This window comes from Myxocyprinus asiaticus, chromosome 33 (assembly GCF_019703515.2).
Source record: "Myxocyprinus asiaticus isolate MX2 ecotype Aquarium Trade chromosome 33, UBuf_Myxa_2, whole genome shotgun sequence".
Lineage (NCBI taxonomy): Eukaryota > Metazoa > Chordata > Actinopteri > Cypriniformes > Catostomidae > Myxocyprinus > Myxocyprinus asiaticus.
Window position 1 is genome coordinate 36,113,456 of NC_059376.1, and position 15,837 is coordinate 36,129,292.

Consider the following 15,837-nt stretch of genomic DNA (forward strand, 5'->3'; position numbering starts at 1 on the left):
AAATGATGACAGAATTTTCAGTTTTGGGTGAACTGTTTCTTTAATAAAAATTAGAGTGTCTCTCCAGCTGTTGAACACGACCTTTCCTTTTCTATTAAATTGTGTCTTTTGGTGTTACGGTAAGTCTTAAGCTTTCTAAGTATCCTTGGGATTTGAAGAAATGGCATTTTTAGTTCCCAAGTCTGTAGTACTTACCATAAACATTTAACTTTTCAAGAACTTTCCTAAGTGCTATATACAGTATGTATATTTTTTACATTGCAATTCTGTGAAATTAAAGGAATAGTTCACCCACAAATAAAATTATGTCATCATTTATTCACCCTCATGTTGTTGCAAACCCGTATTACTTTATTTCTTCAGTGGAGCACAAAAGAAAATGAACGTTAGTGTCAGTCACCATTGATTTTCACTGTATGAAAAAAGATGCATTGAAAGTGAATGGTGACTGAGATTGTCATTTCACCTAACATCTCCTTTTCTGCTCCACGGAACAAAGTCATACAGGTTTAAAACAACATAAGGGTAAGTAAATGATGACCGAGTTTTTATTTTTAGGTTAACAATCCCTTTAAATGTGGCATCTCCTGTGACTAAAGTCTATGGCAGATCAGAGAGTCAAATTCAACACTTAAATAATGCAATTTGTGCAGTTCTCTTGAAATTAGATTCATGAAAAGGATGAAAGAAGTGTTGGACTGCTGAGACTCTATTTGACTTGCCAATGCAAACTTGAACCTCTTACGGAGAGTCTGTCTTCTACCTCTTTTTTAAGATTCTGCAATCCCTTGATGGTTTGCTGTCATGTAGCTGAGTGAATTGCTTTTTATTCCAGTAATATTTTTCTGCAAAGTTTGTAATGTACTGACTACTTTGTTGACTTAAAACCATTTTAAACATGACTTGTGTAAAGTTTACTCTTTGATATCTTCACCTGCCTCCCTTCATCTGTCTCTCGCATCTCTCTGCGCCCCACGGTGATTTGCTTTTTTTCCCCCTCTGACTGCTCCCATGCAGACCTTGCATTTCTTCATTTCTTTTTTATGTCTTGTTCTGTCTCTTTCTCACATTTTTCTTTATCTCTCTCTCAGTGTTGAGGAAGCTACTTTGAAACCTGTAGTTTGTCATCCAACGAGCTACTCTTGAAACAGTTTCTCTCATTATTTACTCACCCTCATGCCATCCCAAATGTGTATGACTTTCATTCTTCTGCAGAACACAAATTAAGATTTTAAGAAGAATATCTCAGCTCTGTAGGTCCATTCAATGCAAGTGAATGGTGACCGGAACTTTGAAGCTCCAAAAAGCAAATAAAGGCAGCATAAAAGTAACCCATAAGACTCCAGTGGTTAATTCCATGTCTTCAGAAGCTATATGATAGGTGTGGGTGAGAAACAGATCAATATTTAAGTCCATAAATCTCCACCTTTGACCAGCCCCAACCAGTAGGGGGTGATATACACGAAGAATTTGAATCGCAAAATAAGAATATGGAAGTGAAAGTGGAGATTTGTAGTAAAAAGGACTTAAACGTTGATCTGTTTCTTATCACATATCCAAATCCGACCGACAGCTCAACATATAAATCATTGTAGGCTTGCCATAGTAAAATTGGAGTCCACATCTTTAAGCTTTGAGAGCATCTTTATGCTAGTTTACTCCTTTCAGCAGATATGCACATTTAAAATGTACAGTCTGTGTTGTACCCTAAAAGGAAGCAAAAATGTTGATGATTCATCTTGGACTTATGGGCATGTTGAATTGTTTGTCCAATCAAATGGCTCTCTAGAATGCAGATGTCCCTCCCCCAAATACCACTTACCTTTGACAAACAATAGCAAGTAGCAATTCATGGATAGCAACAGTGACAGTATACTAAAGCGTATTATTATTACTAATATTTTTTAAAGGATATCATGGACCCCATTTACATCTGGTAATAAGATCTCGGGTGTCGGGTGATCCGATCACATGTGGTCAGGTGAGACACATCGCTGCCATGTTAGAATCACATGACCAGCCGAATACTACTTGCTTAATCTCAGTAACCATCCTGTTATTTGACACTTTCATTCATTGATTAAAGTAATCATGGCTGACTGTGAATTTTTTTGCATTGGCATCAGTAACTGAAAGCTATTGCGTTTGAATGATGCTGCATCCAGTCCACTAGGTGTTAGTGTAAGTCTAAGACGACATGAACAAGAACTATGCACCTTTAAGTAAGTAGCATTGCTACTAGTTAGTTACTCCCCAACATTGCTCTCTCTCGTTCTCTCTCACCCTCTCATTCTGTCTTTCTGCATTTTCTAAAGGATTGAATTCATCCTCTGAAGCACTTAACTGACAAATCCTTCAGAGAGGTCTCGTCCCCAGTCATGTTTTACTCCAACAACACAGCCTTGACACTCCAGGCAGCATGTCTAATAATGCCAAGAGCAACTTTAAAGACGGCATTAGAGTAACTTTAATGAGCACGATGACTGTGATCATCATAATCAAAAGCAGTGATTATTGTAACCATCTGAATGACAATGAGTCGATGCAGTGTAATGAATGTTAACATTGTACTTCATTCTGTTTGTAACGTCAACACAGAATGACCTCACTTCCACCTGGAGCACCAATCATCACATGGCCAACATCTTTGACTTCACGCTGGATGAGCTGCAGAGTTTAAAGAGGTAAATTGAACTTTATTGGTAATAATCACTCCAAACACAAGTTAATGCATGTTCACACCAAGTCCGACAATGACTCAAAAGTATAAAATAGTCGCAAACAATTTTTTTTGCACCACACAGTTCACCAAAGCCAAATTTAAAACAAGTTCAAAGTCTAATTTTTGCTATTCTCTGAATATATATATATATATATATTTTAGCAGTCAAATAAGTAAATAAAAAAGTATACCTACAGTACATAACCCCAAATAAAAAATGGAAATAATCACATTAAGATATTTCAGACTGTGCAAATTTGTAGATATATTGTTGTTTAATTTCGAATTCTTGAAAAATTGAGACTTGGGTGGGAAAAGGCCTTTGTAGCTCTTAATTAAAGCTGAATAGGGCTGGGTATTGATAAAGATTTCCTGATTCGATTAAGATTCAAAAGCTCTCAATTTGGTTTGATTTGATTCCGATTAATTTGGGTATATTTTAGTAATAATGTCCATTTTGCTTACATAAAAAAGACATTTTCGCTCAGCTTATGCTGTCAGTTATGCAGCCCTACTAACTTGGTACATTATTAGTACAATAATCTGAAAAAAATATTTTATTGTTAGTTTTTCATCATTTTGGTCACATTTTAGCTTTTTAAAAATGTACAAATTCTGTGTGTTCCGTCAGCAAATATGATGTCCTGAAATTGAAATTTTTACTATTTACAAGTTTTTACATTTATATGTAGAACAAGTGCTGTAATGGGACTGTCTCTTTAAGAATAGTGGCAGTTTAGGTGAGCGTTACACAGAATGGTTTTTTGGTTGAGTGCACATTAATGACATTGGAGGAACATGGTTTCTTTACCACATCCATGTTATGTCTGATTAGAATTAAATGTTTCAATTTTTGTTGTACTCGATCAACAACTTACTGTGAAGAACAGAAAGTATATTAAAAGAAGTCATGACTATCCAAACAGGTTTCGGGAGCACTTCCCCATATGTCATGGTCTGACCAACATATAGTCTTGCCCACAACTCACGCCATTGGTTGAGTTGAGTGTTGGGCTGGTTAGGATGCTTGAAAAAACATGTTTGGTAGCACCACAGTGTTAACAGTTTTTGGGGAAATCAACCTATGAATGGCTTGTACTTATGTTTTCTGAATTTTTGAAAATTTGGATTTGGTGTGAAATATTTAGCTATAATAATGCATAATCGATTTATATTGGGAAAATAGCACATTATTTACCCTTGTCCTTTCAGTGACATAATCATAACCCGTCAGGACCCAGAGGCACATCGTAACAATTAACCGTATAATAAAGAGATCTGCTCTCTTCAGGTTTGATGGCTCATTTGATACGCCTGCCCTTTCATTTTTTGACAAAGTCATCTCACCTGTGCTAAAGCGGCCAGAAATTAATTGTCGCCACTCCGTCAATGTACGTAACAACCCTAATTAGGTCTCAATCATATTCAGTCTCTCTTCATCAAGGCAACAGATAGCACACTTAACCTTTTCTCATTACCTTTTCAATTGACTGCTTACACGTCTATTTATTGGCTTTCGAACAATTACGCTCATTTGCATTCATTTCCCTTTGAAAAATCTGAAAGGTCTCTCACAGTTTTCCCCATCACAACCCCACCCTTGGAAATTTTTATCAACACAGTAGGTGAAGCGATTTAATTATACTTTTCTGTGAAGGTAATCGTCTCTCAAAATGGCCTGAATAATGAGGGAATTGGAAACACTATTGGGGCAGACAAAGCTTTCAGAAGCGAGAGAGAATGTCTGATAGGGGTTGTTGAAGTGTATAAAAGAGAAATCTGGAGTTGGTTTTGGCCATAATAAAAAGGGCACACTGGGTTACTCACAAAACCGTGAACTGTAGTTAATGATTGCCATCCCTTGAATTGTACTGCTGATAAATTCCGTTATCGCAATCCCAATGTGTTGAATAGTAAGCACCAGGTCGGATCAACTGTATTCATTTGTATTCTTCAGTATTTTGTTCCCTTGGCCTCTTGAGTGTGCAAAGTTATTAAGTAAGATGCAGTTTTTTAAAGTTAAGTCATTGTTAGTCTTACTGGCTATGTTCACAAAGCAACAGAATTCAGCTGTCAGTCCTATCATTATTAAATACGGTATAGTCCTGTTCATACACAGTTTAGTAACAAAAGAGAGTGACATCTGTTTTCTATTACCAAAGTGACTCCCTTAAGTTTTCAGGACTCACAAGTGAATTTTGAGAGCGAGTTCAGTTGATGTTGTGTGATCAGAACCACACTCGAATAATTGTTGTCTGTCACATTATTGACATACGTATGGCATATATATCGTGCACTTTTGGGTATTCGCTGACAATCATTAATGTTAAAGCTGTCAACCTGTCTCAGAATATGGATAATGGTATACGGAAAAGAGCCAGACAAATCTCCTGTTAAATGTTTGGGTGTGGGAGAAGGAAAATAAACCACAGCCCCTTACTTTTTCAACCCCTCCACTCCAAACACCTCACTCATTTCCGGTATTTAACAGCCATTTTTTACAATTCAATCAATTACCGATGAATAAAATCAGGCCCTGTTCCACTTTTTTTGAATCATTGATATCCTGATTCACTCTGATTGCAGAAGTGGTGCAAAATGGTGTTTCATGTTGACTTCAAGGGATAGTTCACAAAAAAATGAAAATTCTCTCATCATTTACTCACCCTCATGCCATCCCAGATGTGTACAACTTTCTTTCTTCTGCAGAACACAAATGAAGATTTTTAGAAAAACATCTCTGCTCTGTTGGTCCATACAATGCAAGTGAATGGTGATCAGGCCTTTGTGGCTTCAAAAATCACATAAAAGTAATCCATTTGACTCCAGTGTTTAAATCCATATCTGCAGAAGCAATATCATAGGTGTGGGTCAGAAAAAGAACAATATTAAGTCTTTGTTTACTCAAAATTTCCACTTTAACTTTCAGATGTAAAAGTGAAACTAAACAGGCACCACATGTGACTTTCAGATGTAAAAGTGAAAGTGGAGATTTAGAGCAAAAAAGGACTTACATTTTTATCTGTTTCTCACCCACACCTATTATACCTCTTCTGAAGTTATGGATGTAACCACTGGAGTCTTATGGATTACTTCTGTTTCTTTTTTGGAGCTACAAAGGTCTGATCAACATTCACTTGTATTTTATGGACATAAAGAGCTGAGATATTCTTCTAAAAATCTTTGTTTGTGTTCTGTTGAAGAAAGAAAGTCATACACATCTGGGATAGCATGAGGGTGAGTAAATGATGAGAGAATTTTCATTAATAGATGAACTATTCCTTTAAGTATGTGATGGTTTTAAATATAGCATCTTGTTATTTAAAATGTTCATCATCTCTGTGTCTCTTTATTCTTAGTACTAGTTCAGGACGGACGTTCAGTTTGGACCAGGACTCCACTGATGCTGCCAGTACTTCTGGATCCGCCACTACCAGCGTCTCCTATGACTTCAGGTACATTTAACTTACCTCTCATCAGATGCTTCCTCTATCAAATGGGAAAGCATGCAGTTACACTCGCCTGAAAAATCACAGTGACCAGTTCACAATCCACAAAGTGAAGGAGAACATTCTATACATGCTATTATGCATTTAAACACATTAAATGTATACTAAACACAACCTAAATGTATTAAAATACAGAACTATGCAAAAGTTTTAGGCAGTTGTGAAAAATGTTGTATTGTGAGAACGAACCGAATCAGTAAAACAATTTTAAGGGCCCTGGACTGACAGGAGGCCCATCAGAATATCTGTTTTTCTGCATGATTTGTTATAAATGGACATTTCGCCCAGGTAAGCTAGAATGAAGATCATTCTTTCTTGATAATAAAAGATGATCTAGTGTGTGGGCTCCCCGTAAGATATTCAGTGGTTTATTCTAAAAGCGCTTTTTATTTTAAGCACTAAATTCACTTTCCATTAGTACAGCACGGCACGACTTGCATGCATCCTCATGCTTCTGTGAAAGCGTCATACAGCATGCTTGACTGGATCTTGCGGAGCAGATTTTGCTAAACAGCGCAGCGCAAACCACAAATCCTGTGAGACTCATTAGAATTAAACCAACAATTTTCTACTTTGAAGCAGTATGGAGAATGTCAAACATCTCATAAGGACAGACAGCCCAAATATTCTAAACAGCACTGATGAGGAAATTACGAGAAAACATATCGTTTGCACACCAACTGTTGGTATTTTGACAGAAATGTTATATATTCATATTAAAACTAGATAAGGGGGATGGAAAAGTCTACTCCGTTTGTATTATAACAACGACAGTTTTAGTTATAGATTCTAAATGTGTCTAGGCTGCTGTTTTTTGCATTACAAATTGATAGTAGTTTGTTTTATAGAATAGTTAGATTGACCTACTCAATGACAAGCCATCCATGGTCAGATCTGTGGTAATTCTTACATATGAAAAAAGTCAAATGAAAGGCTTTAAAGGAAGTTCACCCAAAAATGAAAATTCTCTCATCATTTACTCACTCTTATGCCATCCCAGATGTGTATGACTTTCTTTCATCTGCTGAACTCAAATGAAGATTTTTAGAAGAATTTCTCAGCTCTTGTGGTCCATATAATGCAAGTGAATGGGTGCCAAAATGATGCATCTCCAAAAATCACACAAGTCAGCATGAAAGTAATCTATAGGACTCTAGTGGTTAAATCAATGTCTTCAGAAGCGATATGATAGGTGTGGGTGAGAAACAGATCAATATTTAAGTCATTTTGTACTATACATTCTACTCCCTGCTCAGTCAGTCTGCACTTTAAATGTGTCAAAATGTTGGCACCCATTCACTTGCATTGTATAGACATACAGAACTGAAATATTCTTCAAAAAAATCATAATTTGTGTTCTGCAGAAAGAAGAAAGTCATACACATCTGAGATGGCATGAGGGTAAGTAAATGATGAGAGAATTTAAATTTTTGGGTGAACTAACCCTTTAAAGCCTGGACCACTATGAATTATGGACCACGCTATCTGTTTTCCTCCTGTGTAAATGCTGTTCTGTTTTAATGCTCTCTAATTCGGTTTTGTTTGCCTTCAGATTTTCCAAGAGATTACTTAAATCAACATTTAAAACTTGAAAAGCCATTAGAAGCATTAGAAGCACAGTTCCAACTCACTAGACTGATTTGATCGAACATTCAAATATGTATATGTTAGTTTATTATATGTAGTAATTTAATTAAATGCATCATTTAAGTTATTTTAATAAATTGTTCAATCTTAAATTTGTTTTTAGAGTCTTTTATTGAATGTGCATTCATGCTTATGTTTACAGTTATTAATAATGGTTTAAAAAAAAAAGTTGTTACTTGTTGCAATAAGACAGGGGGCCCAGAGTATAAAGTTGTCAGGGGGCCCAGAGATCATAGCGGCGCCGCTGCATGCATGTGGTATTTTGAGTCCTTCACATGTGTCTTTGCAAAATTAAAGGGATAGTTCACAAAAAAAAAAAAAAAAAATGTCTATCATCGTTTACTCACCCTCTTGATGTTTCAAACCTGTAAGACTTTCTATCTTTCATGGAATACATATGGTAAGCAGAATGAGAGTCTTAGTCGTCTTATACGTTCATTGTATGGAAAAAAGATGAAAGTGAATGGTGACTGAGGCTATCTCCTTTGGTGTTCCACAGAAGAAAGAATGAAGTCATACGGCTTTAGAACTACAATAATTGTATTTATTGTTTTAGCAAACTATGCCTTTAAGTATATTTAAATTATTCATGATATTTTAATCAATTCAAACTAAACATAATTATAATCAATTATAATAATATTTTATAATAAATGAATACATTATAATTATAATTATACATAATTAAAATGTATACTACATGCATGTGGCATTTGCGTTTTGCAATGTTAACATTAACAAAATGTACAATTTTTATTTTATTTACTGATCAATTTTTATAATTGATCAGTATTTTTAATGACAATTATGAATGTTAATGTCGTAAATGCCGTGTCTTTGACGGCGTTGTCTTGTATGTTTGTTGTGTATAACTAGCGAGTCTGAAATTCTTCACACTTAAAGCTCACGACATTGCTTAAACCCTTTCACAGGTATGATCAAACCGGTGTGATTACACTAGGCTGTGCTCAGAGGCATACATACATTCGTGCTGCTGTTTACAAGCAAAGAAGAATTAAAGCAGTTTTCATAATGAATCAGCTGCTCAATATCACAGTATCTTTATTTTTTATGATACAAACATTCAGAGAATGACAAAATACAAATTTAAAGCCATTACGGTCGGAGCTGACTGTTTTGAAGCAGCGATGCGGTGAAGTTTTCTGATGTCAAACAAAGAATGAATAAACTAGTTTGTCCACTTGAGCCTTCTCCCGTTCCGTCCATCACTCATTCTCACCACTTCTGGTGCAAAAAAAAAGTGGAAGGGCTAGGTTTTCTTGGGAATTCAGAATTCCATGCTGCATTGCAATGTAAACAACATGGTGGCACACATACATGGCAATCTCGCTCACGGTAGTATCTTATCTATCATAATAAATCATTATAAACATGTAAAAATCATATTATATGTTTCATAACACATAATCTGTCATCCGGTGCATCTGCCGTGAAGTGTAAGGTGACATTTTTTTAATTACAGCATACATTAAAGAACTCACGCTGGAGGATTAGTCAGTACAGGAAAAACAGGTTAAATATAAAATTGTTTAGCCGTGGGGCTGTACATTCATTCACAGTGCACAGACTGTTGCAAATCAGCCGTACTCTTGTAGCGTTCTTGCAGCATCACGATTCACTTAACAATCAGTAAGGTTAAAGCACTGCGTGACACCCAAGTGTCAGCCTAAAGCTTCATTTCACCTGCGGCGCAGTCCCCATTACATTTTCCCTTCATTAGCCTGTGATCTCACTGGCACCCTGTTGCCGTGGAAACTACCGATACTAACCCTAAACCAGGACTGGCTCATTCACTCATAACACAAGCACTTGATATGAGCCTGAGGGATTCTGAGAGCCAATTCGTCACAAATGGTATCGTCAGTGATTGCAACTATGCTGCTGGTTTGCCAGGCCTCCTCTAACCGCTTTGCATTTAATATACTTGAGCTCGAGCAATCATGAATTTGACTTAAGTGCTGAAATAACTATGGTGGGTTACCTAAAATTTTTTATATTTCATTATATTCTAGTTTAGTTATGGTTTAATATAGTTTTAATGCCACTGCAGACACCATAGTGATGTTTTTTTATTTTTATATGTAGATATTGTACGTAATGTATACTTATTTACTGTGTTATGAGATCTTGTGCATTTATTAAAGCTAGCTTTGTATTTGATTTTGATCTGATTTCATATTTAACAGATATTAATTGGTCATATTAAGAATTTGGGTAACTCTTTACATTAAGGTTCTATTTGTTAACATTAAAGGGTTAGTTCACCCAAAAATGTAAATTCTCTCATTATTCACCTATCCTGATGCCATCCCAGATATGTATGACTGTCTTTCTTCAGCAGAACACAAATTAAGCTCGGTAGGTTCTTACAAAGTTAACGGGTGCCTTCAGGCTGCTGGCTGTTTGATGGTCCAAAAGGCATATTTAGGCAGCATAAAAGTAATCCACTCCACTCGACTCCAGTTGATCAATTAATGTCTTCTGAAGCAAATCGATAGGTTGGTGTAAGAAACAAATAGAAAATTAAGACTTTATTAACTTTAAAAAAATCGCTTCCTGCCAGCATTCGACGTATCAGTGACGTAAGCGCTATGGCGGGTACACACGAGATGTCGGATGCGCGCGCTTTGTATACAACAGAGGAATGAACGTCACGTGAGAGTTAGTTCATTTCAAACAGCATTCCAGTGCTGGCCGGAAGCAACAATTTGAAGTTAAAACGTTTTAATGATCAATTTGTTGCTTACACCAACCTGTCGATTTGCTTCAGAAGACTGATTGACTGGATTACTTTTATGCTGCCTAAATATGCCTTTTGGATCGGCAAACAGCCAGCAGCCTGATGGCACCTGTTTACTTACATTATAAGGACCTGCAGAGCTTCAAAATATTTATAAAATCTTCATTTGGTGTTCTGCTAAAGAAAGACAGTCATACACATTTAGGATGGCATCAGGGTAAGTGAATAATGAAAGATTTTTCATTTTTGGGTGAACTATTTCTTTAATAAATGCATTAGGTATCAAGATCTAACAATGAACAATATTTTTAAAGCGTTTATTAATCTTTGTTAATGTTAATTTAGCGCTGATTCTCATGATAAGGGACAAAACATGTTTAAAATTTGAGTTTTTAATTTTTTAATACTAAATTAATTAGAAATGGATATATCTGTTGACAAAGGTCTCGGCAAGGGAACTGGTTTTTATAAAAACGCTTTTTTCTGAAATTGACATTTATTCACTTCATAACTTTCATATTACTATGATTTGTGTCAACTCCATCAGACACACTAAAAAGCATGCTATTTTAATTTGATCCATCCAACAAGAGTGTAAAGTATTTAGTTATCTAATAAAAGTGTTCAGTAAAGAAGTGATGAAATACATTCTATATATATATTTTTTTTTTTAATGTTTTCACATTATTCTGAAAATTCTGATGTTGACAAAATTGAATATTTTTCCATCTTAACTTTGTGGTGTACACTGGATACATTTAGTTTTTTTCCTTAGTTGAATCTGCCTCAGTAACCTCAACTAAAATGCCAAAATGTATCCCACAATTCTACCAGAAATTACCACAGTGGGAATGAAGGAGTTGACATGTTGAAGCCTTGACCGCCAAGATTTAACCATTGTTTGTTAAAAATATGAAACTTACCAGACCACGTGACCTGCTGTTGCATCCACCATGAGCAGGATGTGGGAAGGGGTACTCAGAGTTATCCTGACCATGACATTGTCTGATTTATTCTGGATTATAAAAAATCATATATAACATTCGAGTTGACGACAACTATGATAGACATTTTTTTTTTTTATGGAAAATATAATTTAAAGTTTACTTTATGTATTGTTTGATATCTTACAGATACCTACCTTTCATTTGATATGTATATTTATGAATTTGTTGTATTTTTAAAAACTTTAAACATTTTTAAACACTCTTGCTGAGGACAGGTTAAGTGTTAAGTGTGCTTTCAAGTATTGAGAGTACATTTAAAAAAAAACACACACACAAAAAAAAAACATTCTAATGAAATTATTAAAAAATATAAGTAAAGGATTCCCTGAGTATACACATTTCCTTTAGATTTTACTTTTCCAGTATTTTTATTATTATGAATTTATAAATTTTTAACATAAAGATGACTTTTATATGTAAGACATGTTTTGTCCCTTATCTCAAGAATCAGTGTTAGATATAATATAGTATACAATTAATATGCAATTGTTCTTGTTAGTTCATAATGCATTAAATAATAACCTTTTAATGTTAAAATGTCTTAGTATGTTGAATTAATAAATGTATTAATATTAATAAATTAATAATACATTTATAAAAGCATTGTTCATTGTTACTTCATGTTAACTAATGTATTTACCTAATGTGTGTAACCAGAATTTACTTTATTTACTTTATTAACTTAATTGAAATATTTGGCATATATTGACGCACACTGTTTTTTTCTACAGTTAGAAATTGAAATTCAGTTCTAAGGGGCAAATATTGCTCCTTGTGAAAACAGTTCATTTCTGGGACTGGAACTACTGCCTTACACCTTTCATCACAAGTGTCCTCTTCACTGCTACACTGCAGCGTAATCAATATTGCTTTAGTGGGACATTTTGGCAGAGCAGCTGTCACTGTCGATTCTCACCTCACCTGCTGGGGTTGCACTCTGCTGCCCACAAGTTAAAGAGCAATAACAGGCGTCCATCACCACCTGATGTAGTGTGTAAACTGCCTCTGACAGCTCGCAGATAAATATGGTGTCACATGGATTATTTATGGTTATGGGCACTTGTTTGCCCCTGTTTCTTTTTGAGAGTCAGTAAAGGCAGATTAATGGCCAGTCAGTCTATGCCAGAATTGAAGATGTCATCACTCATATCTGTCACATAAAGGATGGGTCGCGATCGCCCAACAACTGACTGGTCTGTTGTTGTTACACTTTCAAAACAGTGTCATTGTTGCTTAAATTTTGGCAATGGAATGGAAAGTGATAGTAAGAACTTAGAGAAAACATAAGTAGAATACTATTTAAAGCAGTATTCCCAAGAAAGTTTTGTGAAACTTTTCGATTAGAGAAAGGAAAAATTAAGGAGACACCTGCATAAGTTAAAAAAATTGCAACATCTGATAAATCCAAAGTAGTAATGGTGCGATCGCATCATGTCGTAATTACTGTAATTAAGAAATGGAAACTTGTAGATTCTACTCTGAGCTGATTATATCCTCAGACCTTGTCAGTTATTCATTTTTGTGGTAACACTTATAACGCCATTGATAACAACAAAATGTTTATCACTACAATAATTCAGTAATTTACCTCTGCTCTTGCAAAATGTTTAAGAACAACAACAAAAAATTCTCCAGGCGTCAATGGCGTAATAAGTAAGTGATAATGTACAGTCAGCCAGTAAAACCCCGAATAAACCCCTACTGGGTGAATAGGACCCTGACGTGAAGCGCTAATTACACAGCTACTAACCTAAGAAATAAATACATGGACATAAAATATTGATTTACTTTGAAATTATGTAATTATGTGACAAGAAAGAAATTGCTGAAAAGCTGAAATCCACCTCCAGTCTGCGTCAGAGTTCTGTTGGTGTTTATTTTGTAATTAATGAACGTCTGACTGCTCATTATGTATCTTAGTACAAGACTACTTGCCAAATAAATAAATAAATGCACATGAAACATTGATTTGAGTTGAAATTATTTTATTAGCTTACTTGTAAAGAACGCACAGTGATCCGAGAAGTAGGTAAGATGACCTGAAAATACCTAGATAAGTGGTCTGATACGTGAAGGTGCGGTTGTTACTGAGAAATATCAGAGCACTAGATGGCGCCATTAACCAATCAGAATTGAATATTCCAGAGAGGCTGCTGTCATATTGGTTCGTTTTACATGACATCACGACTGCTGACATCACGAAGTTGGAACTTTCATAGAATTCTGAGTTTACAACTTGTAATCACGAGTTCTGCGAAGACGTGAATGCTTTTTTCAGGTCGGAATCTTGTATTTGACTCTTTGCTAAGCCCCGCCTTAAAAGCGCTTCTGACCAATCCTGTTTTAGCAACTGCTGCCCTGCTGCCATTACTCTGACACGCGTTTGCTATTTTCCAATGACAGCCTATGGAAGTAATGTGTGTTTGAGTACTTTTAAGCAGAATTTTATCAAAAAAAAAAAGAAAAAGTAAAACACATAGTTGCCGGGTCATTTGTAATAGTGACGTGAGTTGCCCAGAGAGGATACACGCAGTTTTTTTCCATATTTTGTTTAAAATAATTACAAAAAATCTGGAGAAGAGCATGTTATGGATTAAACTGTCAATCAACATTCCCAAACGAACATATAGCATCTGCAACGACACCTTTATTTGCTCAAAGTTAAATTAAAGCTAATAACTAAACGTTAAGCGATTGTAAATAAACAGTTCACAGTATCAAAATGAGTGAGTTATGAGACGTGATAAACAGCTGTGTTCACTTACACTAATGTTATTAGATGTGTAATCGCTATTAAATGCGAAGTTTTTCTCTTTTCAAGTGACTAATAATCGTTTGCCTTGATTTTGATTCACAGTCTCCACAGTTTTTAATCAAATTACTGTGTAATTTAACAATATCTATTACAAAAAACTTCAGATAAATATGCATTACAATATTACTCTTCATACCAGCCCACATAAAAATATTATCCATTTCGTTTATGAGAATATTTTGCCAAAAAGTGCGTCCTTCACGGCAATCTCTCATTCATTCCAATGGGGAGTTCTGCAGAGCTTGTCAGAGCGAGTAACCATAACTAAGGGGGGCGAAGCTTAGCAAAGTGTCAATTACTGTAATTCCGACATGACATGAATGCACCATTAAATTATTTAAAATTCACTTCTACGTTCTCTTAATGTTTATATTGTGATAAAAGGAAGCTAGATAACGATTTCCATCTTTAGAAATGATATGTTGGGACATGAAAATGCAGTGCAATGTAGACATGACCTAGATACAGTAATCTCTTTTGCATTTATTTTTTATTTTATTTCACCCACTGCGCTTGGCCTCAAGAAATCATAACCAAAGAAACCAAAGTTCTGTGCTCAGACCATGCGTTTGGACTGATATCTGGTTTGGGACTACTAAACGTACCCATTCGCTCTTTGATATTTTTCCCATAGTTTGTCTTTTTTATATTTGGATATGAACACTCATTATCATTCTCACTGCATTCCTAATTGTGTTTGGAGAGAGGCAGAGAGAGAGGGTGGAGAAAAATAAACACAACTTGGGTTTTCTCTAATGGAAAATTTGTTAGGGTCGACAGATCCCCGTCCCCTACTGTGAATCCTCATTGTGGGCTTGATCAAACATACCAGCAAAACATATCTGCTTTCCATGCTTGGCTTTCATGTTCTAATGTTTAGGTCCACGTCCTATTTTAGCAGCTTTAATGGTTCTCAAATGGAGGATCTGTTGGATTTCCTGTATTGCTGTAACGCTTGTCCGTGGGTAGAAATGTGTGGTCATGTGTGGTACAGAGTTTATGCAGATTTGGAAACTCCCCAGAAGATTTGCTGCAGGAAAAAAATATAAAAAATATATATATAAATAATAATAAAAATCAGATTCTGCTATGCAACCTTCAAATGGCATGCCACCCACAGAGGCAAGTGAATAGGGACTGCTTTTAATGATGAAGAGGGACATCTTGTGGAAGGCAGTTGTAGTGCACATTTATAACTGAAGAATGTGAAATGAATTTTAAGACAACATGAAATAGCATTTACACTAGCAAAACGAGGACATACTGTATCTGTGTGAAATAATGTAGGCCAGGAATTGATTTTATCCTAAAAATGGAGAGAGAGAAAGATAAAGATATATACAGTGTGTGTGTGTGTGTGTGTGTGTGTGTGTGTG

General features: G+C 35.4%; 1 protein-coding gene across 1 annotated transcript in view; it reads left to right on the top strand.

Moving 5' to 3' along the window:
- The window catches only part of LOC127423947 (PHD finger protein 19-like), a 40,489-nt gene that overhangs the window by 17,887 nt on the left and 6,765 nt on the right, over nt 1-15,837 (top strand). The window contains exons 13-14 of the mRNA XM_051668663.1: nt 2,599-2,684; nt 6,082-6,177. Coding sequence (XP_051524623.1) covers nt 2,599-2,684; nt 6,082-6,177 — 182 coding nt within the window. The remainder of the gene's footprint in view (nt 1-2,598; nt 2,685-6,081; nt 6,178-15,837) is intronic.